Below are 26,607 nucleotides of genomic sequence, written 5' to 3' on the forward strand. Positions count from 1 at the left end.
AAAGTTAGACGGGACAGTGAAGAATGTGTTTGGCTGGCTGGCCTTGATGTTACAACAGTATAGGATTTTGGTCAGACTGTCCTTGGAGTACTGTGTGCAGTTCTGGTCGCCGAACTCAGATAGGGAGTCATTCAGCCCATTGAGCCTGCACCACTTTCCCTCTCAACCCCATTCTGCTGCCTTCTGCCTTTGATGCCCTGACTAATCAAGAACCCACCAACCTCGGCCTTCTGGTAGAGTAGCTATTTGTGTAATAATCTTATAGCCGAGGTCGTTTGTGTTTCATTCCAACGTATTCGGCAATGATCTGTCGAATGAGTCCGGGTGTTCTGGTTTCCTTCCGCGTGTCCAAGGTGGCACTGGTTAGTAGGTCAATTGTCCTGTGATTGGGCTGGGGGAAGATCGGTGGGTTACTGGTGGTGTGGCTCGTTTGCTGGGCGGGCCTGTTCCGCTCTCCATCTCTACATAAATAAATGCACCAAGTGACCTGCCGTCTGTGGCAATGAACCCCCTCCCACCCCATCTCTGTTCTAAAGGGATAGCCATATTTTACTTTGAAACAGTAATTGCTGTGTGTTGTGAGGTCCTGTCTATGGTACTGCTGTGAGATTCTCATCATTTGAATGCTTTCTTCCACATATGAAACAAAGGTGTGATTAAGCTGGAGAGAGGGGCAGTAAATGTCCGTGGGTGTGATTAAGCTGGAGAGAGGGGCAGTAAATGTCCGTGGGTGTGATTAAGCTGGAGAGAGGGGCAGTAAATGTCCGTGGGTGTGATTAAGCTGGAGAGAGGGGCAGTAAATGTCCGTGGGTGTGATTAAGCTGGAGAGAGGGGCAGTAAATGTCCGTGGGTCACAGTCAGTACAGACCTGGTGAGCTGAAAGCCCTTTTACCGTACTGTCCAAGTCCCCAGGACCGGCTGCACAGCATCATCCCACAGAAGTCCAAGCGAAGTAACCCCAGTGTGGGGTAGTTGGGGAGGGAGGGTGAACGGTTAGAGGGAAGGGGTTGGGGAAGTGTTGGGGGGAGGCAGTGTCGAGTGAGGGTCGCCCTGCTGCCCCACTCCCCGACTCCCCGGCTCTTCCGATTGGAGGGTTGCCATAGAAACCTCCTGTTTTTCCCTCCCCACGAACAGGTCCTTCAGGATCCCTGGGCCAAAGACTCCAGGCTCCCCACCGGTGGCCCCGGAGACGAGACCGACTTCCCGGAGGCTCTCCCCACCCCCGAGGCCCCCTCCGACCCGACCCCCGGCGGTGACAGCGATTCGGGGCGGGGGAGGTCCCAGCTCGTCCCCAGGCGCAGGCCAGTGAGAGTACGCTCGTCCCCGCGGCACAACAAGGGCGTGCCGCCCCGGCGTTTCGGGCAGAGTACGGCGTCCCGCACCAGAGGCGGAGGGACCAGGACTCGCCGATAGACGCCCCCTCCCCGTACCCGCCCCTTGTCTCCCCCCCTCGAACCCGGCGGAGGGGTGGTGACCTCGGAGTATGTATGGCGGTGTTCTGTGTCGCAGGCGATGAGGAGTGGGGTGGGAGGGGGGCAATGTGTCTGGGGTGACTGGGATGGTGGGACTGTGATGGACTGCAGAGATTCTCCGGAGCGTGGAGAGGCCTTTCGGCCCCACCCACTCCCTCTCCCACCACATTGGCCAAAGTCACGGACGATCAACTCCCCTCTCCCAACCCCACCCACCAGCATTCCCAGAAATCCTGTCCTCAGCCCCATCTATCCAGAATTTCTGGGCAGACAGATCTCCAGCCATGACATCCATCTGCACCCACCAGTTCTGTCTACTCCCCCATCTCGTTCTCTTCCATTCTGTCTTCTCTCTTTCCCATCTGCCTTCCTGACCTGCCTCCCACTCTCCGTCCCATTTCCCACCCCTGCATCCCATCTCCCACCCCTCCGTCCCGTCTCCCACCCCTCCTTCTCATCTCCCACCCCTGCGTCCTGTCTCCCACCCCTGCGTCCTGTCTCCCACCCCTCCTTCTCATCTCCAACCCCTCCATCCCATCTCCCACCCCTCCATCCCGTCCCCCACCCCTCTGTCCCGTCCCCCACCCCTCCGTCCCGTCTCCCACCGCTCCATCCCGTCTCCCCACCCTCCATCTCATCTCCCACCCCTCCTTCTCATCTCCAACTCCTCCTTCTCATCTCCAACCCCTCCGTCCCATCTCCCACCCCTCCGTCCCGTCTCCAATCCCACCGTCCTGTCTCCAACCCCTCCATCCCGTCTCCCACCTCTCCATCCCGCCTCCCCACCCTCCAACTCATCTCCCACCCCTCCGTCCCGTCTCCCACCCCTCCGTCCCGTCTCCCACCCTTCCATCCCGTCTTCCACCTCTCCATCCCATCTCCCCACCCCTCCTTCTCATCTCCCACCCCTCCTTCTCATCTCCAACTCCTCCTTCTCATCTCCAACCCCTCCATCCCATCTCCCACCCCTCCGTCCCGTCTCCCACCCCTCCATCCCGTCTCCCACCTCTCCATCCCGTCTCCCCACCTTCCGTCTCATCTCCCACCCCTGCATCCTGTCTCCCACCCCTCCTCATCTCCAACCCCTCCGTCCCATCTCCCACCCCTCCGTCCCGTCTCCAATCCCACCGTCCTGTCTCCAACCCCTCCATCCCTTCTCCCACCTCTCCATCCCGTCTCCCCACCCTCCGTCTCATCTCCCACCCCTCTGTCCCGTCTCCCACCCCTCCGTCCCGTCTCCCACCCTTCCATCCCATCTCCCACCCCTCCGTCCCGTCTCCCACCCTTCCATCCCATCTCCCACCTCTCCATCCCGTCTCCCCACCCTCCGTCTCATCTCCCACCCCTCCGTCCTGTCTCCCAACCCTCCTTCTCATCTCCAACCCCTCCGTCCCATCTCCCACCCCTCCGTCCCGTCTCCCATCCCACCGTCCTGTCTCCCACCCCTCCTTCTCATCTCCAACCCCTCCGTCCCATCTCCCACCCCTCCGTCCCGTCTCCCACCCTTCCATCCCGTCTCCCCATCCTCCGTACCAACTCCCACCCCTGCGTCCTGTCTCCCACCCCTCCTTCTCATCTCCAACCCCTCCGTCTCATCTCCCACCCCTCCGTCCCGTCTCCAATCCCACCGTCCCGTCTCCCACCCTTCCTTCTCATCTCCAACCCCTCCGTACCATCTCCCACCCCTCCGTCCTGTCTCCCACCCCTCCTTCTCATCTCCCATCCCTCCGTCCTGTCTCCCACCCCTCCGTCTCATCTCCCATCCCACCGTCCTGTCTCCCACCCCTCCTTCTCATCTCCAACCCCTCCGTACCATCTCCCACCCCTCCGTCCTGTCTCCCACCCCTCCTTCTCATCTCCAACCCCTCCGTCCCGTCTCCCACCCTTCCATCCCATCTCCCACCTCTCCATCCCGTCTCCCCACCCTCCGTACCATCTCCCATCCCACCGTCCTGTCTCCCACCCCTCCTTCTCATCTCCAACCCCTCCGTACCATCTCCCATCCCACCGTCCTGTCTCCCACCCCTCCTTCTCATCTCCAACCCCTCCGTACCATCTCCCACCCCTCCGTCCCGTCTCCCCACCCTCCGTCTCATCTCCCACCCCTGCGTCCTGTCTCCCACCCCTCCTTCTCATCTCCAACCCCTCCGTCCCATCTCCCACCCCTCCGTCCCGTCTCCCATCCCACCGTCCTGTCTCCCACCCCTCCTTCTCATCTCCAACCCCTCCGTCCCATCTCCCACCCCTCCGTCCCGTCTCCCACCCTTCCATCCCGTCTCCCCATCCTCCGTACCATCTCCCACCCCTGCGTCCTGTCTCCCACCCCTCCTTCTCATCTCCAACCCCTCCGTCTCATCTCCCACCCCTCCGTCCCGTCTCCAATCCCACCGTCCCGTCTCCCACCCTTCCTTCTCATCTCCAACCCCTCCGTACCATCTCCCACCCCTCCGTCCTGTCTCCCACCCCTCCTTCTCATCTCCCATCCCTCCGTCCTGTCTCCCACCCCTCCGTCTCATCTCCCATCCCACCGTCCTGTCTCCCACCCCTCCTTCTCATCTCCAACCCCTCCGTACCATCTCCCACCCCTCCGTCCTGTCTCCCACCCCTCCTTCTCATCTCCAACCCCTCCGTCCCGTCTCCCACCCTTCCATCCCATCTCCCACCTCTCCATCCCGTCTCCCCACCCTCCGTACCATCTCCCATCCCACCGTCCTGTCTCCCACCCCTCCTTCTCATCTCCAACCCCTCCGTACCATCTCCCATCCCACCGTCCTGTCTCCCACCCCTCCTTCTCATCTCCAACCCCTCCGTACCATCTCCCACCCCTCCGTCCCGTCTCCCCACCCTCCGTCTCATCTCCCACCCCTGCGTCCTGTCTCCCACCCCTCCTTCTCATCTCCAACCCCTCCGTCCCGTCTCCCACCCTTCCATCCCATCTCCCACCCCTCCTTCTCATCTCCAACCCCTCCGTACCATCTCCCACCCCTCCGTCCCATCTCCCACCCTTCCGTCCCGTCTCCCCACCCTCCGTCTCATCTCCCACCCCTGCGTCCTGTCTCCCACCCCTCCTTCTCATCTCCAACCCCTCCGTCCCATCTCCCACCCTTCCATCCCATCTCCCACCTCTCCATCCCATCTCCCCACCCTCCGTCTCATCTCCCACCCCTGCGTCCTTTCTCCCACCCCTCCTTCTCATCTCCAACCCCTCCGTCCCATCTCCAACCCCTCCGTCCCGTCTCCCACCCTTCCATCCCATCTCCCACCTCTCCATCCCGTCTCCCCACCCTCCATCTCATCTCCCACCCCTGCGTCCTGTCTCCCACCCCTCCTTCTCATCTCCAACCCCTCTGTCCCATCTCCCACCCCTCCATGCAGTCTCCCACCCTCTGTCCTGTCTCCCACCCTCCGTCCCATCGTCCCTCCCCACCGTTCCATCTCTCCACCCCTCTGTCCTATCGCCCACCCTCCCTCACCTGTCCCCACCCCTCCCATCCCAGGGGAGCTCTGACCTGGAGGGGTGGCTTCTGATCCCCATAAGAGTTAGACTAGCAGTCTCTTTTGGCCAACCCGCCAAGTCTTCTCATATATCACACAAGATTCTGGCTGGACTTCCTGTGGCCCTACCCCTGGATCCCTCCGATTCATCAACTCTGAACTCAGAGATGGAGCCTCCGGAAGGAGAGTATTCCATGGATTCTCTGCCCTCAGTCTGATCCTAAACCACCACCCCCAGGAGCCCAGGGGGTGGGGGGAGAGATACTCTCCCCATCTAGCCCCATCAGAAGTCTTAAAGGGATTTCCCCTCATTTTTCCCAGTTGCAGACAGCACAGTTCCAGTCACCTCATCTCCTCAAAACCCTTCGCCAAGTGGATCTCCACCAAACACCCTCCGTGGCAAGAACAGGGGACCAGAATGGTGCACAGTCCTCTTGGCACACTCTCACCTGGACAGTGAGATACCCCCACTCATGCAAAAGGCTGACACACCACTTACCCATCCCACTGGTCGCTGAGACAGTGGTATTAACTTGAGACGTCCTTTCTAATCCTTGTAGTAGGAGCAGACTATGTCCTCTCCCTCTGCATGCAACAATGGGTACTGAAAGCTTTTGAACATCATTTGAACTATTTCCTATTCTGCAACCCAACACCCCTCCCAGTCCATCGGAGAAACCTTATCGTCTCTGCTTTGGGTTTGAAGATTTAAGGTACTATGTTTGGTTCGGTTCAAGGGTGGATTGGTAGGTGTGATGATAGCATTTGCAAAAGTTTGTTTCATTTTTAATTAGTGTCATGAAGTTCATCAACTTGTGGTTTATTGAGAACGGGCGTAGAGTTGAAAAGGGCAACAATCACAACTGCAAGCTTTTTATCCCACTGCCTGAGATCCATGCGACAATATGGATGCTAAAGCCAGCATTTATTGCCTATCCCTATCTGCCAGCATTTATTGCCTATCCCTATCTGCCAGCATTTATTGCCTATCCCTATCTGCCAGCATTTATTGCCTATCCCTATCTGCCAGCATTTATTGCCTATCCCTATCTGCCAGCATTTATTGCCTATCCCTATCTGCCAGCATTTATTGCCTCTCCCTATCTGCCAGCATTTATTGCCTCTCCCTATCTGCCAGCATTCATCACACATCTCTAACTGCCAGTACAAGATATCTGTTCAGGTAATCAATGATACAAGCCTACCAGCAAGTACATCTTACCCTCCCACATTTTCTTATTCCAGCTTCTTCCCCACTCCTTTCCAATCCTCAGCCCAAAACATCGTCCGTTTATTCCCCTCCATACATGCTGCTGAGTTCCTGCAGCGTTTTGTGTGTGTGATTGTGGATTTCCAGCATCTGCAGTGTCTCTGGTGCTTATCAAGTGCAAACTCTCAACCATACTGTGTATGGTCAGCACAGACATCAGTGAATGAGGGAATTGAAAAACAAGCAGGCTTTAGTGTTGAAACTAGGGGGGAAAAGGCCCAAATTTCATCAGGGAGTGAAATCCCTGGGTCCGAAAATCCCAAATATTTGCAATGTACCTGACAGAACAGATTATTCCACAAATGAGGACACTGGTCCCCCACGATTCTGAATGAATGAATTTTGGTGAATGCTTGAATGCAGAGTTAGAACTTTCCACCTTCTGTGCGTAAGCACTGCTTTGTAATGAGCAAACTGGGCTCCAGGCTGTAGGGTCCATGAACCCATCAGGCAGTGCGTTCCACCTCCATTCAGATCCCCTCGACCTCGCCTGCCCTTACACTAAACCTATCTCCTCTGGTCTTAGATTCCTCTGCCATATGACAAAAGCTCTGTGCCAGCTCTACCTCTGCCCACCTCAATCAGTCCCATCCAGCCTACCCTGTTCCAACCTGTCCCATCGCTCCTTGTAACAAACTCTCAGTCCTGGGCAGTCTCCTCTGCACCCTCCCCAGTGCAGTCACCTCCGTCCGAGAGCCTGTGACCGGAACTGCACCCGGTGCTCCAGCTGTGTCCTGACCGATGGTTTATACAGTTGGACCGTAACCTCCCTGCTCTTGTATCCTGTGGCCCGGCTAAAGGAGACAAGTTTCCCGAACACCTTCCTCACCCCCTGATCTGTGCTGCCACCTTCAGGGGTCCTTCGACCTGTACACCGAGGCAACTCTGTCCCTCAGTGCCTACCGTTCACAGTGTGTGTCCTACCCTTGTACACCGAGGTCCCTCTGTCCCTCAGTACTCCCTACCATCACAGTGTGTGTCCTACCCTTGTACAACGATGTCCCTCTGTCCCTCAGTACTCCCTACCATTCACAGTGTGTGTCCAACCCTTGTACACCGAGGTCCCTCTGTCCCTCAGTACTCCCTACCGTTCACAGTCTGTGTCCTACCCTTGTACACCGAGGTCCCTCTGTCCCTCAGTACTCCCTACCATCACAGTGTGTGTCCTACCCTCGTACACCGAGGTCCCTCTGTCCCTCATTACCTACCGTTCACAGTGTGTGTCGTACCCTTGTACACCGAGGTCCCTCTGTCCCTCATTACCTACCGTTCACAGTGTGTGTCCTACCCTTGTACACCGAGGTCCCTCTGTCCCTCAGTACTCCCTACCGTTCACAGTGTGTGTCCTACCCTTGTACACCGAGGTCCCTCTGTCCCTCAGCACTCCCTACCGTACACAGTGTGTCCTACCCTTGTTCACCGAGGTCCCTCTGGCCCTCAGTACTCCCTACCGTCACAGTGTGTGTCCTACCCTAGTGCACCGAGGTCCCTCTGTCCCTCAGTACTCCCTACCGTTCACAGTGTGTGTCCTAAACTTGTACACCGAGCTCCCTCTGTCCCTCATTACCTACCGTTCACAGTGTGTGTCCTACCCTTGTACACCGAGATCCCTCTGTCCCTCAGTACTCCCTACCATCACAGTGTGTGTCCTACCCTCGTACACCGAGGTCCCTCTGTCCCTCAGTACCTACCGTTCACAGTGTGTGTCGTACCCTTGTACACCGAGGTCCCTCTGATCCTCAGCACTCCCTACCATCACAGTGTGTGTCCTACCCTAGTACATTGAGGTCCCTCTGTCCCTCAGTACTCCCTACCGTTCACAGTGTGTGTCCTATCCTTGTACACTGAGCTCCCTCTGTCCCTCATTACCTACCGTTCACAGTGTGTGTCCTACCCTTGTACACCGAGGTCCCTCTGTCCCTCAGTACCTACCGTTCACAGTGTGTGTCCTACCCTTGTACACCGAGGTCCCTCTGTCCCTCAGTACTCCCTACCGTTCACAGTGTGTGTCCTACCCTTGTACACCGAGGTCCCTCTGTCCCTCAGTACTCCCTACCGTTCACAGTGTGTGTCCTACCCTTGTACACCGAGGTCCCTCTGTCCCTCAGTACTCCCTACCGTTCACAGTGTGTGTCCTACCCTTGTACACCGATGTCCCTCTGTCCCTCAGAACTCCCTACCATCACAGTGTATGTCCTACCCTCGTACACCGAGGTCCCTCTGTCCCTCAGTACTCCCTACCGTTCACAGTGTGTGTCCTACCTTTGTACACCGATGTCCCTCTGTCCCTCAGAACTCCCTACCATCACAGTGTATGTCCTACCCTCGTACACCGAGGTCCCTCTGTCCCTCAGTACTCCCTACCGTTCACAGTGTGTGTCCTATCCTTGTACACTGAGCTCCCTCTGTCCCTCATTACCTACCGTTCACAGTGTGTGTCCTACCCTTGTACACCGAGGTCCCTCTGTCCCTCAGTACTCCCTACCGTTCACAGTGTGTGTCCTACCCTTGTACACCGAGGTCCCTCTGTCCCTCAGTACTCCCTACCGTTCACAGTGTGTGTCCTACCCTTGTACACTGAGGTCCCTCTGTCCCTCAGTACTCCCTACCGTTCACAGTGTGTGTCCTACCCTTGTACACCGAGGTCCCTCTGTCTCTCAGTACTCCCTACCGTTCACAGTGTGTGTCCTACCCTTGTACACCGAGGTCCCTCTGTCCCTCAGTACTCCCTACCGTTCACAGTGTGTGTCCTACCCTTGTACACCGAGGTCCCTCTGTCCCTCAGTACTCCCTACCGTTCACAGTGTGTGTCCTACCCTTGTACACCGAGGTCCCTCTGTCCCTCAGTACTCCCTACCGTTCACAGTGTGTGTCCTACCCTTGTACACCGAGGTCCCTCTGTCCCTCAGTACCTACCGTTCACAGTGTGTGTCCTACCCTTGTACACCGAGGTCCCTCTGTCCCTCAGTACTCCCTACCGTTCACAGTGTGTGTCCTACCCTTGTACACCGAGGTCCCTCTGTCCCTCAGTACTCCCTACCGTTCACAGTGTGTGTCCTACCCTTGTACACCGAGGTCCCTCTGTCCCTCAGTACTCCCTACCGTTCACAGTGTGTGTCCTACCCTTGTACACCGAGGTCCCTCTGTCCCTCAGTACTCCCTACCGTTCACAGTGTGTGTCCTACCCTTGTACACCGAGGTCCCTCTGTCCCTCAGTACTCCCTACCGTTCACAGTATGTGTCCTACCCTTGTACACCGAGGTCCCTCTGTCCCTCAGTACCTACCGTTCACAGTGTGTGTCCTACCCTTGTACACCGAGGTCCCTCTGTCCCTCAGTACTCCCTACCATCACAGTGTGTGTCCTACCCTCGTACACCGAGGTCCCTCTGTCCCTCAGTACTCCCTACCGTTCACAGTGTGTGTCCTATCCTTGTACACCGAGCTCCCTCTGTCCCTCATTACCTACCGTTCACAGTGTGTGTCCTACCCTTGTACACTGAGGTCCCTCTGTCCCTCAGTACTCCCTACCGTTCACAGTGTGTGTCCTACCCTTGTTCACCGAGGTCCCTCTGGCCCTCAGTACACCCTACCGTCACAGTGTGTGTCCTACCCTTGTACACCGAGGTCCCTCTGTCCCTCAGTACTCCCTACCGTTCACAGTGTGTGTCCTACCCTTGTACACCGAGGTCCCTCTGTCCCTCAGTACCTACCGTTCACAGTGTGTGTCCTACCCTTGTACACCGAGGTCCCTCTGTCCCTCAGTACTCCCTACCATCACAGTGTGTGTCCTACCCTCGTACACCGAGGTCCCTCTGTCCCTCAGTACCTACCGTTCACAGTGTGTGTCCTATCCTTGTACCCCGAGCTCCCTCTGTCCCTCAGTACTCCCTACCGTTCACAGTGTGTGTCGTACCCTTGTACACCGAGGTCCCTCTGTCCCTCAGTACTCCCTACCGTTCACAGTGTGTGTCCTACCCTTGTACTCCGAGGTCCCTCTGTCCCTCAGTACTCCCTACCGTTCACAGTGTGTGTCCTACCCTTGTACACCGAGGTCCCTCTGTCCCTCAGTACTCCCTACCGTTCACAGTGTGTGTCCTATCCTTGTACACCGAGCTCCCTCTGTCCCTCATTACCTACCGTTCACAGTGTGTGTCCTACCCTTGTACACCGAGGTCCCTCTGTCCCTCAGTACTCCCTACCGTTCACAGTGTGTGTCCTACCCTTGTACACCGAGGTCCCTCTGTCCCTCAGTACTCCCTACCGTTCACAGTGTGTGTCCTACCCTTGTACACCGAGGTCCCTCTGTCCCTCAGTACTCCCTACCGTTCACAGTGTGTGTCCTATCCTTGTACACCGAGCTCCCTCTGTCCCTCATTACCTACCGTTCACAGTGTGTGTCCTACCCTTGTACACCGAGGTCCCTCTGTCCCTCAGTACTCCCTACCGTTCACAGTGTGTGTCCTACCCTTGTACACCGAGGTCCCTCTGTCCCTCAGTACTCCCTACCGTTCACAGTGTGTGTCCTACCCTTGTACACCGAGGTCCCTCTGTCCCTCAGTACTCCCTACCGTTCACAGTGTGTGTCCTACCCTTGTACACCGAGGTCCCTCTGTCCCTCAGTACTCCCTACCGTTCACAGTGTGTGTCCTACCCTTGTACACCGAGGTCCCTCTGTCACTCAGTACTCCCTACCGTTCACAGTGTGTGTCCTACCCTTGTACACCGAGGTCCCTCTGTCCCTCAGTACACCCTACCGTTCACAGTGTGTGTCCTACCCTTGTACACCGAGGTCCCTCTGTCCCTCAGTACCTACCGTTCACAGTGTGTGTCCTACCCTTGTACACCGAGGTCCCTCTGTCCCACAGTACTCCCTACCGTTCACAGTGTGTGTCCTACCCTTGTACACCGAGGTCCCTCTGTCCCTCAGTACTCCCTACCGTTCACAGTGTGTGTCCTACCCTTGTACACCGAGGTCCCTCTGTCCCTCAGTACTCCCTACCGTTCACAGTGTGTGTCCTACCCTTGTACACCGAGGTCCCTCTGTCCCTCAGTACCTACCGTTCACAGTGTGTGTCCTACCCTTGTACACCGAGGTCCCTCTGTCCCTCAGTACTCCCTACCATCACAGTGTGTGTCCTACCCTCGTACACCGAGGTCCCTCTGTCCCTCAGTACCTACCGTTCACAGTGTGTGTCCTATCCTTGTACCCCGAGCTCCCTCTGTCCCTCAGTACTCCCTACCGTTCACAGTGTGTGTCGTACCCTTGTACACCGAGGTCCCTCTGTCCCTCAGTACTCCCTACCGTTCACAGTGTGTGTCCTACCCTTGTACTCCGAGGTCCCTCTGTCCCTCAGTACTCCCTACCGTTCACAGTGTGTGTCCTACCCTTGTACACCGAGGTCCCTCTGTCCCTCAGTACTCCCTACCGTTCACAGTGTGTGTCCTATCCTTGTACACCGAGCTCCCTCTGTCCCTCATTACCTACCGTTCACAGTGTGTGTCCTACCCTTGTACACCGAGGTCCCTCTGTCCCTCAGTACTCCCTACCGTTCACAGTGTGTGTCCTACCCTTGTACACCGAGGTCCCTCTGTCCCTCAGTACTCCCTACCGTTCACAGTGTGTGTCCTACCCTTGTACACCGAGGTCCCTCTGTCCCTCAGTACTCCCTACCGTTCACAGTGTGTGTCCTATCCTTGTACACCGAGCTCCCTCTGTCCCTCATTACCTACCGTTCACAGTGTGTGTCCTACCCTTGTACACCGAGGTCCCTCTGTCCCTCAGTACTCCCTACCGTTCACAGTGTGTGTCCTACCCTTGTACACCGAGGTCCCTCTGTCCCTCAGTACTCCCTACCGTTCACAGTGTGTGTCCTACCCTTGTACACCGAGGTCCCTCTGTCCCTCAGTACTCCCTACCGTTCACAGTGTGTGTCCTACCCTTGTACACCGAGGTCCCTCTGTCCCTCAGTACTCCCTACCGTTCACAGTGTGTGTCCTACCCTTGTACACCGAGGTCCCTCTGTCACTCAGTACTCCCTACCGTTCACAGTGTGTGTCCTACCCTTGTACACCGAGGTCCCTCTGTCCCTCAGTACTCCCTACCGTTCACAGTGTGTGTCCTACCCTTGTACACCGAGGTCCCTCTGTCCCTCAGTACCTACCGTTCACAGTGTGTGTCCTACCCTTGTACACCGAGGTCCCTCTGTCCCACAGTACTCCCTACCGTTCACAGTGTGTGTCCTACCCTTGTACACCGAGGTCCCTCTGTCCCTCAGTACTCCCTACCGTTCACAGTGTGTGTCCTACCCTTGTACACCGAGGTCCCTCTGTCCCTCAGTACTCCCTACCGTTCACAGTGTGTGTCCTACCCTTGTACACCGAGGTCCCTCTGTCCCTCAGTACTCCCTGCCGTTCACAGTGTGTGTCCTACCCTTGTACACCGAGGTCCCTCTGTCCCTCAGTACTCCCTACCGTTCACAGTATGTGTCCTACCCTTGTACACCGAGGTCCCTCTGTCCCTCAGTACCTACCGTTCACAGTGTGTGTCCTACCCTTGTACACCGAGGTCCCTCTGTCCCTCAGTACTCCCTACCATCACAGTGTGTGTCCTACCCTCGTACACCGAGGTCCCTCTGTCCCTCAGTACTCCCTACCGTTCACAGTGTGTGTCCTATCCTTGTACACCGAGCTCCCTCTGTCCCTCACTACCTACCGTTCACAGTGTGTGTCCTACCCTTGTACACCGAGGTCCCTCTGTCCCTCAGTACTCCCTACCGTTCACAGTGTGTGTCCTACCCTCGTACATTGAGGTCCCTCTGTCCCTCAGCACTCCCTACCATCACAGTGTGTGTCCTACCCTTGTACACCGAGGTCCCTCGGATCCTCAGCACTCCCTACCATCACAGTGTGTGTCCTACCCTCGTACATTGAGGTCCCTCTGTCCCTCAGCACTCCCTACCATCACAGTGTGTGTCCTACCCTTGTACACCGAGGTCCCTCTGATCCTCAGCACTCCCTACCATCACAGTGTGTGTCCTACCCTTGTACACCGAGGTCCCTCTGTCCCTCAGTACTCCCTACCATCACAGTGTGTGTCCTACCCTCGTACACCGAGGTCCCTCTGTCCCTCAGTACCTACCGTTCACAGTGTGTGTCCTACCCTTGTACACCGAGGTCCCTCTGATCCTCAGCACTCCCTACCATCACAGTGTGTGTCCTACCCTCGTACATTGAGGTCCCTCTGTCCCTCAGCACTCCCTACCGTTCACAGTGTGAGTCCTACCCTTGTACACCGATGTCCCTCTGTCCCTCAGCACTCCCTACCATCACAGTGTATGTCCTACCCTCGTACACCGAGGTCCCTCTGTCCCTCATTACCTACCGTTCACAGTGTGTGTCCTACCCTTGTACACCGAGGTCCCTCTGTCCCTCATTACCTACCGTTCACAGTGTGTGTCCTACCCTTGTACACCGAGGTCCCTCTGTCCCTCATTACCTACCGTTCACAGTGTGTGTCCTACCCTTCTACACCGAGGTTCCTCTGTCCCTCAGTACTCCCTACCTTCACAGTGTGTGTCCTACCCTCGTACAACGTGGTCCCTCTGTCCCTCAGTACTCCCTGCCGTCACAGTGTGTGTCCTACCCTCGTACACCGAGGTCCCTCTGTCCCTCAGTACTCCCTACCGTTCACAGAGTGTGTCCTACCCTTGTACACCGAGGTCCCTCTGTCCCTCAGTACTCCCTGCCGTCACAGTGTGTGTCCTACCCTCGTACACCGAGGTCCCTCTGTCCCTCAGTACTCCCTACCGTTCACAGAGTGTGTCCTACCCTTGTACACCGAGGTCCCTCTGTCCCTCAGTACTCCCTACCGTCACAGTGTGTGTCCTACCCTTGTACACCGAGGTCCCTCTGTCCCTCAGTACTCCCTACCGTTCACAGTGTGTGTCGAACCCTCGTACACCGAGGTCCCTCTGTCCCTCAGTACTCCCTACCGTTCACAGTGTGTGTCCTACCCTTGTACACCGAGGTCCTCTGTCCCTCAGTACTCCCTATCGTTCACAGTGTGTGTCCTACCCTTGTACACCGAGGTCCCTCTGTCCCTCAGTACTCCCTAACGTCACAGTGTGTGTCCTACCCTCGTACACCGAGGTCCCTCTGTCCCTCAGTACTCCCTAACGTCACAGTGTGTGTCCTACTCTTACAGAAACCTCCGAATGTAGATCCCCTCACACTAACCGATTGCTTCTTGTTTCAACAGGGTGGTAACCGTGGCGACCCTCGGAACTGTGCCGTCATGTAACCGGCACACGCTGTGGAGAACCTGCGTTTTCTCAGACCAGAAATTTTTTGAGCATATTTTGTATAACAGGAATATTTCTTTAAAGAGATTGTAAGCTTGGCGAAAATATTTTGTTGATTTGATGCTCTCCATGGGCCCAGTTTCTAAATAAGGTGCTCAGAATCGAGATGGGTTGGGAATGGGTTGTAATTCCTTTTGATTTTCTCACGCGCGCGCGCGCACACGCACACATACGAACACAGAGAGACACACAGACACGAACACACAGACTCACACACACACACACACACACGAACACACAGACTCACACACAGACTCTCGCACGCACACACACACACACACACACACACACACACACACGAACACACAGACTCACACACAGACTCTCGCACACACACACACACACACACGAACACACACACACACACACACGAACACACAGACTCACACACAGACTCTCACACGCACACACACACACACACACACACACACACACACGAACACACAGACTCACACACAGATTCTCACACGCTCACACACACACACACGAACACACAGACTCACACACACACGAACACACAGACACACACACACACACACACGAACACACAGACTCACACACAGACTCTCACACAGACTCTCACAAGCACACACACACACACACACACACACGCACACGAACACACAGACAGACGCACACGCACACGAACAGACACGCACGCAAACACACAGACACACATCCACACACACACACACAGATAGCCTGTTGTCTGATACTCCCTCAAAAAGGGCAATGAATTTAAAATCTTGCTCTAATCAAATCAATTCCATTTTTCTGGGCTACACTGAGGCTTACAGCACCAAAAGAGGCCTTTCATCCCACCCTGTCTCTGCTCTCCCACAAGTGCCTACCTTTCATACTTCTGCTTCCCAGCAGCTCGACTTGGTGATTCAAGTTCTTGTCTGAATGTTGCAGCGTCTCACAGAATGGAAGCAGGCCGTCAGCTCAATTGGTCCATGCTGACAAGCTTCCCGTCTAAGCCACTTCTATTTGTCTGCATTTGTCCCACATCCCTCTAAACCTTTCCCATCTGTATACCTGTCCGTATCCCTCTGAACCTTTCCTATCCGTGTACCTGTCCGTATCCCTGTAAACCTTTCCTATCCATGTACCTGTCTGTATCCCTCTGAATCTTTCCTATCCGTGTACCTGTCCGTATCCCTCTAAACCTGTCCTATCCATGTAACCTGTCTGTATCCCTCTGAACCTTTCCTATCCGTGTACCTGTCCGTATCCCTGTAAACCTTTCCTATCCCTGTACCTGTCCGTATCCCTCTAAATCTTTCCTATCCGTGTACCTGTCCGTATCCCTCTGAACCTTTCCTATCCGTGTACCTGTCCGTATCCCACTAAACCTTTCCTATCCGTGTACCTGTCCACATCCCTCTAAACCTTTCCCATCCGTGTACCTGTCCATATCCCTCTAAACCTTTCCCACCTGTCCACATCCCTCTAAACCTGTCCTATCCATGTACCTGTCTGTATCCCTCTGAACCTTTCCTATCCGTGTACATGTCCGTATCCCTCTAAACATTTCCCATCTGTGCACCTGTCCATATCCCTCTAAACCTTTCCTATCCGTGTACCTGTCCATATCCCTCTAAACCTTTCCTATCCGTGTACCTGTCCATATCCCTCTAAACCTTTCCTATCCGTGTACCTGTCCGTATCCCTCTAAACCTTTTCTATCCGTGTACCTGTCCATATCCCTCCAAACCTTTCCTATCCGTATCCCTCTAAACCATTCCTATCCGTGTACCTGTCCGTATCCCTCTAAACCTTTCCTATCCGTGTACCTGTCCGAATCCCTCTAAACCTTTTCTATCCGTGTTCCTGTCCGTATCCCTCTAAACCTTTCCTATCCGTGTACCTGTCCGTATCCCTCTAAACCTTTCCTATCCCTGTACCTGTAAGTATCCCTCTAAACCGTTCCTATCCGTGTACCTGTCCGTATCCCTCTAAACATTTCCTATCCCTGTACCTGTCCGAATCCCTCTAAACCTTTCCTATCCGTGTACCTGTCCGTATCCCTCTGAACATTTTCTATCCGTGTACCTGTCCGTATCCCACTAAACATTTCCCATCTGTGTACCTGTCCGTATCCCTCTGAACCTTTCCTATCCGTGTACCTGTCCGTATCCCTCTAAACCTTTCCTATCCGTGTACCTGTCCACATCCCTCTAAACCTTTCCGACCTGTCCACATCCCTCTAAACCTTTCCCATCCGTGTACCTGTCCATATTCCTCTAAACCTGTCCTATCCATGTACCTGTCTGTATCCCTCTGAACCTTTCCTATCCGTGTACTTGTCTGTATCCCTCTAAACCTTTCCTATCCGTGTACCTGTCCATATCCCTCTAAACCTTTCCTATCCGTGTACCTGTCCGTATCCCTCTAAACATTTCCCATCTGTGCACCTGTCCGTATCCCTCTAAACCTTTCCTATCCGCGTACCTGTCCATATCCCTCTAAACCTTTCCTATCCATATCCCTCTAAACCTTTCCTATCCGTGTACCTGTCCGTATCCCTCTAAAACTTTCCTATCCGTGTACCTGTCCATATCCCTCTAAACCTTTCCTATCCATATCTCTCTAAACCTTTCCTATCCGTGTACCTGTCCGTATCCCTCTAAACCTTTCCTATCCGTGTACCTGTCCGTATCCCTCTAAACCTTTTCTATCCGTATACCTGTCCATATCCCTCTAAACCTTTCCTACCGTATCCCTCTAAACCTTTCCTATCCGTGTACCTGTCCGTATCCCTCTAAACCTGTCCTATCCATGTACCTGTCTGTATCCCTCTGAACCTTTCCTATCCATGTACCTGTCCGTATCCCTGTAAACCTTTCCTATCCATGTACCTGTCTGTATCCCTCTGAATCTTTCCTATCCGTGTACCTGTCCGTATCCCTCTAAACCTGTCCTATCCATGTACCTGTCTGTATCCCTCTGAACCTTTCCTATCCGTGTACCTCTCCGTATCCCTCTAAACATTTCCCATCTGTGTACCTGTCCGTATCCCTCTAAACATTTCCCATCTGTGTACCTGTCCATATCCCTCTAAACCTTTCCTATCCGTGTACCTGTCCACATCCCTCTAAACCTTTCCTATCCGTGTACCTGTCCATATCCCTCTAAACCTTTCCTATCCGTGTACCTGTCCGTATCCCTCTAAACCTTTCCTATCCGTGTACCTGTCCGTATCCCTCTAAACCTGTCCTATCCATGTACCTGTCTGTATCCCTCTGAACCTTTCCTATCCGTGTACCTCTCCGTATCCCTCTAAACATTTCCCATCTGTGTACCTGTCCGTATCCCTGTAAACCTTTCCTATCCATGTACCTGTCTGTATCCCTCTGAATCTTTCCTATCCGTGTACCTGTCCGTATCCCTCTAAACCTGTCCTATCCATGTACCTGTCTGTATCCCTCTGAACCTTTCCTATCCGTGTACCTGTCCGTATCCCTGTAAACCTTTCCTATCCATGTACCTGTCTGTATCCCTCTGAATCTTTCCTATCCGTGTACCTGTCCGTATCCCTCTAAACCTGTCCTATCCATGTACCTGTCTGTATCCCTCTGAACCTTTCCTATCCGTGTACCTCTCCGTATCCCTCTAAACATTTCCCATCTGTGTACCTGTCCGTATCCCTCTAAACATTTCCCATCTGTGTACCTGTCCATATCCCTCTAAACCTTTCCTATCCGTGTACCTGTCCACATCCCTCTAAACCTTTCCTATCCGTGTACCTGTCCATATCCCTCTAAACCTTTCCTATCCGTGTACCTGTCCGTATCCCTCTAAACCTTTCCTATCCGTGTACCTGTCCGTATCCCTCTAAACCTTTCCTATCCGTGTACCTGTCCCTATCCCTCTAAACCTTTCCTATCCGTGTACCTGTCCGTATCCCTCTAAACCTTTTCTATCCGTGTACCTGTCCATATCCCTCTAAACCTTTCCTATCCGTATCCCTCTAAACCTTTCCTATCCGTGTACCTGTCCATATCCCTCTAAACCTTTCCTATCCGTATCCCTCTAAACCTTTCCTATCCGTGTACCTGTCCGTATCCCTCTAAACCTTTTCTATCCGTGTTCCTGTCCGTATCCCTCTAAACCTTTCCTATCCGTGTACCTGTCCGTATCCCTCTAAACCTTTCCTATCCCTGTACCTGTCCATATCCCTCTAAATCGCTCCTATCCGTGTACCTGTCCGTATCCCTCTAAACCTTTCCTATCCCTGTACCTGTCCGTATCCCTCTAAATCTTTCCTATCCGTGTACCTGTCCGTATCCCTCTGAACCTTTCCTATCCGTGTACCTGTCCGTATCCCACTAAACCTTTCCTATCCGTGTACCTGTCCACATCCCTCTAAACCTTTCCCATCCGTGTACCTGTCCATATCCCTCTAAACCTTTCCCACCTGTCCACATCCCTCTAAACCTGTCCTATCCATGTACCTGTCTGTATCCCTCTGAACCTTTCCTATCCGTGTACATGTCCGTATCCCTCTAAACATTTCCCATCTGTGTACCTGTCCATATCCCTCTAAACCTTTCCTATCCGTGTACCTGTCCACATCCCTCTAAACCTTTCCTATCCGTGTACCTGTCCATATCCCTCTAAACCTTTCCTATCCGTGTACCTGTCCGTATCCCTCTAAACCTTTCCTATCCGTGTACCTGTCCGTATCCCTCTAAACCTTTCCTATCCGTGTACCTGTCCCTATCCCTCTAAACCTTTCCTATCCGTGTACCTGTCCGTATCCCTCTAAACCTTTTCTATCCGTGTACCTGTCCATATCCCTCTAAACCTTTCCTATCCGTATCCCTCTAAACCTTTCCTATCCGTGTACCTGTCCATATCCCTCTAAACCTTTCCTATCCGTATCCCTCTAAACCTTTCCTATCCGTGTACCTGTCCGTATCCCTCTAAACCTTTTCTATCCGTGTTCCTGTCCGTATCCCTCTAAACCTTTCCTATCCGTGTACCTGTCCGTATCCCTCTAAACCTTTCCTATCCCTGTACCTGTCCATATCCCTCTAAATCGCTCCTATCCGTGTACCTGTCCGTATCCCTCTAAACCTTTCCTATCCCTGTACCTGTCCGTATCCCTCTAAATCTTTCCTATCCGTGTACCTGTCCGTATCCCTCTGAACCTTTCCTATCCGTGTACCTGTCCGTATCCCACTAAACCTTTCCTATCCCTGTACCTGTCCACATCCCTCTAAACCTTTCCCATCCGTGTACCTGTCCATATCCCTCTAAACCTTTCCCACCTGTCCACATCCCTCTAAACCTGTCCTATCCATGTACCTGTCTGTATCCCTCTGAACCTTTCCTATCCGTGTACATGTCCGTATCCCTCTAAACATTTCCCATCTGTGCACCTGTCCATATCCCTCTAAACCTTTCCTATCCGTGTACCTGTCCGTATCCCTCTAAACCTTTCCTATCCGTGTACCTGTCCATATCCCTCTAAACCTTTCCTATCCGTGTACCTGTCCGTATCCCTCTAAACCTTTTCTATCCGTGTACCTGTCCATATCCCTCTAAACCTTTCCTATCCGTATCCCTCTAAACCATTCCTATCCGTGTACCTGTCCGTATCCCTCTAAACCTTTCCTATCCGTGTACCTGTCCGTATCCCTCTAAACCTTTTCTATCCGTGTTCCTGTCCGTATCCCTTTAAACCTTTCCTATCCGTGTACCTGTCCGTATCCCTCTAAACCTTTCCTATCCCTGTACCTGTCCGTATCCCTCTAAACCGTTCCTATCCGTGTACCTGTCCGTATCCCTCTAAACATTTCCTATCCCTGTACCTGTCCGAATCCCTCTAAACCTTTCCTATCCGTGTACCTGTCCGTATCCCTCTGAACATTTTCTATCCGTGTACCTGTCCGTATCCCTCTAAACATTTCCCATCTGTTTACCTGTCCGTATCCCTCTGAACCTTTCCTATCCGTGTACCTGTCCGTATCCCTCTAAACCTTTCCTATCCGTGTACCTGTCCACATCCCTCTAAACCTTTCCGACCTGTCCACATCCCTCTAAACCTTTCCCATCCGTGTACCTGTCCATATTCCTCTAAACCTGTCCTATCCATGTACCTGTCTGTATCCCTCTGAACCTTTCCTATCCGTGTACTTGTCTGTATCCCTCTAAACCTTTCCTATCCGTGTACCTGTCCATATCCCTCTAAACCTTTCCTATCCGTGTACCTGTCCGTATCCCTCTAAACATTTCCCATCTGTGCACCTGTCCGTATCCCTCTAAACCTTTCCTATCCGCGTACCTGTCCATATCCCTCTAAACCTTTCCTATCCATATCCCTCTGAACCTTTCCTATCCGTGTACCTGTCCGTATCCCTCTAAAACTTTCCTATCCGTGTACCTGTCCATATCCCTCTAAACCTTTCCTATCCATATCTCTCTAAACCTTTCCTATCCGTGTACCTGTCCGTATCCCTCTAAACCTTTCCTATCCGTGTACCTGTCCGTATCCCTCTAAACCTTTTCTATCCGTATACCTGTCCATATCCCTCTAAACCTTTCCTACCGTATCCCTCTAAACCTTTCCTATCCGTGTACCTGTCCGTATCCCTCTAAACCTGTCCTAGCCATGTACCTGTCTGTATCCCTCTGAACCTTTCCTATCCGTGTACCTGTCCGTATCCCTGTAAACCTTTCCTATCCATGTACCTGTCTGTATCCCTCTGAATCTTTCCTATCCGTGTACCTGTCCGTATCCCTCTAAACCTGTCCTATCCATGTACCTGTCTGTATCCCTCTGAACCTTTCCTATCCGTGTACCTCTCCGTATCCCTCTAAACATTTCCCATCTGTGTACCTGTCCGTATCCCTCTAAACATTTCCCATCTGTGTACCTGTCCATATCCCTCTAAACCTTTCCTATCCGTGTACCTGTCCACATCCCTCTACACCTTTCCTATCCGTGTACCTGTCCATATCCCTCTAAACCTTTCCTATCCGTGTACCTGTCCGTATCCCTCTATACCTTTCCTATCCGTGTACCTGTCCGTATCCCTCTAAACCTTTCCTATCCGTGTACCTGTCCGTATCCCTCTAAACCTTTCCTATCCGTGTACCTGTCCATATCCCTCTAAACCTTTCCTATCCGTGTACCTGTCCGTATCCCTCTAAACCTTTTCTATCCGTGTACCTGTCCATATCCCTCTAAACCTTTCCTATCCGTATCCCTCTAAACCTTTCCTATCCGTGTACCTGTCCATATCCCTCTAAACCTTTCCTATCCATATCCCTCTAAACCTTTCCTATCCGTGTACCTGTCCGTATCCCTCTAAACCTTTTCTATCCGTGTTCCTGTCCGTATCCCTCTAAACCTTTCCTATCCGTGTACCTGTCCGTATCCCTCTAAACCTTTCCTATCCCTGTACCTGTCCATATCCCTCTAAATTGCTCCTATCCGTGTCCCTGTCCGTATCCCTCTAAACCTTTCCTATCCGTGTACCTGTCCGTATCCCTCTAAACCTTTTCTATCCGTGTACCTGTCCATATCCCTCTAAACCTTTCCTATCCGTATCCCTCTAAACCATTCCTATCCGTGTACCTGTCCGTATCCCTCTAAACCTTTCCTATCCGTGTACCTGTCCGTATCCCTCTAAACCTTTTCTATCCGTGTACCTGTCCATATCCCTCTAAACCTTTCCTATCCGTATCCCTCTAAACCATTCCTATCCGTGTACCTGTCCGTATCCCTCTAAACCTTTCCTATCCGTGTACCTGTCCGTATCCCTCTAAACCTTTCCTATCCGTGTACCTGTCCGTATCCCTCTAAACCTTTCCTATCCGTGTACCTGTCCATATCCCTCTAAACCTTTCCTATCCGTGTACCTGTCCGTATCCCTCTAAACCTTTCCTATCCGTGTACCTGTCCATATCCCTCTAAACCTTTCCTATCCGTGTACCTGTCCGTATCCCTCTAAACCTTTCCTATCCATGTACCTGTCCGTATCCCTCTAAACCTTTTCTATCCGTGTACCTGTCCATATCCCTCTAAACTTTTCCTATCCGTATCCCTATAAACCTTTCCTATCCGTGTACCTGTCCATATCCCTCTAAACCTTTCCTATTCGTGTATCTGTTCGTATCCCTCTAACCTTTCCTATCCGTATCCCTCTAAACCTTTTCTATCCGTGTACCTGTCCATATCCCTCTAAACCTTTCCCATCCGTGTACCTGTCCATATCCCTCTAAACCTTTCCTATCCGTGTACCTGTCCGTATCCCTCTAAACCTTTCCTATCTGTATACCTGTCCGTATCCCTCTAAACCTTTCCTATCCATGTACCTGTCCGTATCCCTCTAAACCTTTCCTATCCGTGTACCTGTCCGTATCCGTCTAAACCTTTTCTATCCGTGTACCTGTCCATATCCCTCTAAACCTTTCCTATCCGTATCCCTCTAAACCTTTTTTATCCGTGTACCTGTCCGTATCCCTCTAACCTTTCCTATCCGTATCCCTCTAAACCTTTTCTATCCGTGTACCTGTCCATATCCCTCTAAACCTTTCCCATCCGTGTACCTGTCCATATCCCTCTAAACCTTTCCTATCCGTGTACCTGTCCATATCCCTCTAAACCTTTCCCATCTGTGTGCCTGTCCATATCCCTCTAAACATTTCCTATCCGTGTACCTGTCCATATCCCTCTAAACCTTTCCCATCTGTGTGCCTGTCCGTATCTGTCTAAACCTTTCCCACCTGTCCACATCCCTCTAAACCTTTCCTATCCATGTACCTGTCCTTATCACTCTAAACCTTTCCTATCCGTGTACCTGTCCATATCCCTCTAAACCTTTCCTATCCGTGTACCTCTCCGTATCCCTCTAAACCTTTCCTATCCGTATACCTGTCCGTATCCCTCTGAACCTTTCCTATCCATGTACCTGTCCGTATCCCTCTGAACCTTTCCTATCCGTGTATCTGTTCGTATCCCTCTGAACCTTTCCTATCCATGTACCTGTCCGTATCCCTCTAAACCTTTCCTATCCATGTACCTGTCCGTATCCCTCTAAACATTTCCTATCCGTGTACCTGTCCGTATCCCTCTAAACCTTTCCTATCCGTGTACCTGTCCGTATCCCTCTGAACCTTTCCTATCCGTGTATCTGTTCGTATCCCTCTGAACCTTTCCTATCCATGTACCTGTCCGTATCCCTCTAAACCTTTCCTATCCATGTACCTGTCCGTATCCCTCTAAACCTTTCCTATCCGTGTACCCGTCCGTATCCCTCTAAACCTTTCCTATCCGTGTACCTGTCCAAGTGTCTTTTACATGCCGTTAATATACCTGTCTCAGTCCCTTCCTGTGGCAACTCACTCCATAGACTCACTCCTCAGGGTGAAGAAGTTGCCCCTCAGGTTCCTATCAAAATCTCCCCTCTTACATTAAACCTGTGCCTCACGATCTTGATTCTCCAACCCTGGGAAAAGACTATGTACATTAACCCTATCTGTCCCTCTCATGATTTTATACACCTCTGTAAGGCCACCCTCATTTCCCTACGGTCCAGTGAAAAAGAGCCCTCACTTGCTGAACCTTTCCTCGTAACTCAGTCCTTTCGAGGCTTGACATCCTCATGACTCTCCTCCTCACACTTTCCAGCTTCAGGGCATCTTTCCTTTAGCAGAGTGACCGAAACCGAACACAGTATCAAGGACAAAGCTCTCTTGGGTGCCTGCATCTGTTTCTGCTGTTCCGCCCGGGTGCCTGTATCAGTCGCTACCTCTCTCCTGGGTGCCTGTATCAGCCAATACTGGTCCCCTATGTGTCTGTATCTATCATCTCTCAGGTGCCTTAATTAGACACTATAGGACCTCTGGACAATTTTACTAGTCAGTGCCTGTCCACCTGTACTAGTCTCTGCCTGTTCCCATCCGCCTGTACTAGTCTCAGCTTGTCCCCATCTTCCTGTCCTCATCCACCTATACTAGTGTCTGCCTGTCCCTGTCCACCTGTACTAGTCTCTGCCTGTCCCCTTATACCTATAATTAGTCTTTGCCTGTCTCCATCCACCTGTTATGTCTTTTCCTGTCCGCATCCACCTGTTACTAGTCTCTGCATCCCCATCCACCTGTACTACTCTGCGTCCCCGTCCACCTGTACATCTCTACCTGACCCCATCTGCCTGTACTTGTCTCTGTCCGCTTGTACTAGTTTCTGCCTGTCCCTATTTTCCTGTACTAGTTTCTGCCTGTCCCATTCACCTGTTGTTAGTTTTTGCCAGTCCCCATTCTCCTGTACTAGTCTTTGCCTGTCCCTGTCCCCTTGTACTAGTCTCTGCCTGTCCCCATTTGCCTGTACTATTCTCTGTCTGTCCCCATCTGCCTGTACTTGTCCCTGCTTGTCCCTATCTGCCTGTACTAGTTTCTGTCTGTCCCTATCTGCCAGTACTAGGGATAGCCTGTTACCCCATCTGCCTGTCCCCATCTGCCTGTACTAATCGTTGCCTGTCCCCATCTCCCTGTACATCTTTGCCTGTCCCCATCTGCCTGTACAAGACCCAGTCACACCCCAGAGGAAATGCTTACCTGTATCCTTACACATCTTCACAAATCTCTTATTCCCTGTACATCTCCACAGCTTCCCTGTCTGCATCCCCTTAGCATCTGAGATGTTTCAGCGAGGTTGCCCCCCCCCCCCATCCTCCCGTTCTTCTAAACCCATTTGTGTGGCTGGGAATGTTGCCTCACTCCAAGTGTGTGGAATCTGGGATCTGGGTGGGAACATAGGGAGAATAAAATAGGATATGTAAAGGATCAGTGTAAATGGTGTGGGCTAGCATGGACTAAGTGGGCTGAACAGCCTGTTTCCATGCTGTGTGACTGGAGGATGACCCTGCAGGTGAGGGTGAGTAAATTCCTTCACTTCTGCAAGAAGCTGTTCAGGGGACAAATGCCATCGGCTTCCCAGAGAAAGACACCAGTCCTGGACTTTCTAACCAGGGCACCCGGACAAATTGGCAGCCGTGTAGTGCGGTCGACAGAGCCCCAGTGACTCAGGTTCGATGCCAACAGCTGACATTGTCTATATCTGAGATCACATGGGTCACCCTGGGTGCCCCACATCCGAACCACGTGCAGGAGATCAGTGGATAATCAGCCACTATAAAGTGTGAGGATGAGTGGCGGGCGGGCAGATGGTGGGAATGTGGGTAGAATCGAAAGGGGGATTTGAGAGTTGAGGAATGAAGGTTGCTTGGTAAGAGCTGGCGGGAACTCCAGGGGGCGGAAAGGCTTCTTTCTGCCAGTGAGGGAAAGTCGCAGGGTTTACAGTGCTCCGTGTACTCCCACGCCTGCCCTGTAGAGAGAGCGGGGAGTCTTTTCGTCCTTGCCCCACAACTGGGGAGGAGAGGGATATCAAGGATGCAGAGAAAGGGCTGAGTGTCTGGGAAGGAGGCAGCACAGATGACTGGCCTGAGGAATTGGGAAATTTACAATGAAGCAGCTGGTTGTTGAACAGTGGAAGCTACGACATGTGCAGTCAGAAAGGTCGGGAAGGGAGGGAGGCGTTTGGTTTAATCGACCCAAGGAAGGTTTCCTGCACTGTGCTCGAGCGATCTGCAACACAGCCCTCACCAAAAGGATGCAATGAAACTAGGCTAGCTTGATGCAGGAACCGCGCAATTTTTTGCATCCGCTTTTTCTAAAATTGTAAAGCTAAAGCTTTGGCAGATTATTTTTACACAAGAATTGAGTTTTGTGCAAAAAGTGCTTTTTAATAAACTTTCAAATATATAACTGACTGAAGTGTGTTTGAGGGTTATTGTGAGAGAGATGAGGCCTCACAAGACCGGACAGTATAAAACCAAGAGCGAGCGGTTGCCCTCGCAGGAAGCTCCCCCTCTCCACCCAAAGGGACCAGTGGCGTTGCCAGACAGCATTGAACTCAACTCTTCAGCCAGACAGTCCCGGGTTTTACTCCTGAACCCTTCCCCACGGAGCTTCCAGGTCAGAGATCTCCTTCTCCCA

The 26,607-nt window shown here is 52.8% G+C and overlaps 1 protein-coding gene across 4 annotated transcripts in view; it reads left to right on the plus strand.

Annotated features, from left to right (window-relative positions):
- Positions 1 to 26,380, plus strand: part of lmna (lamin A) — a 139,905-nt gene extending 113,525 nt beyond the window's left edge. For 3 of the 4 annotated variants that reach the window (XM_059979995.1, XM_059979996.1, XM_059979997.1), the window contains exons 13-14: positions 1,135 to 1,481; positions 14,496 to 26,380. In XM_059979995.1, coding sequence (XP_059835978.1) covers positions 1,135 to 1,413 — 279 coding nt within the window. In that variant the 3' untranslated portion in view covers positions 1,414 to 1,481; positions 14,496 to 26,380. The remainder of the gene's footprint in view (positions 1 to 1,134; positions 1,482 to 14,495) is intronic. The other variant, XM_059979998.1, reaches the window with a different exon arrangement.
- Positions 26,381 to 26,607: the final 227 nt, after the last annotated feature.

Source organism: Hypanus sabinus, chromosome 9, assembly GCF_030144855.1.
Source record: "Hypanus sabinus isolate sHypSab1 chromosome 9, sHypSab1.hap1, whole genome shotgun sequence".
Lineage (NCBI taxonomy): Eukaryota > Metazoa > Chordata > Chondrichthyes > Myliobatiformes > Dasyatidae > Hypanus > Hypanus sabinus.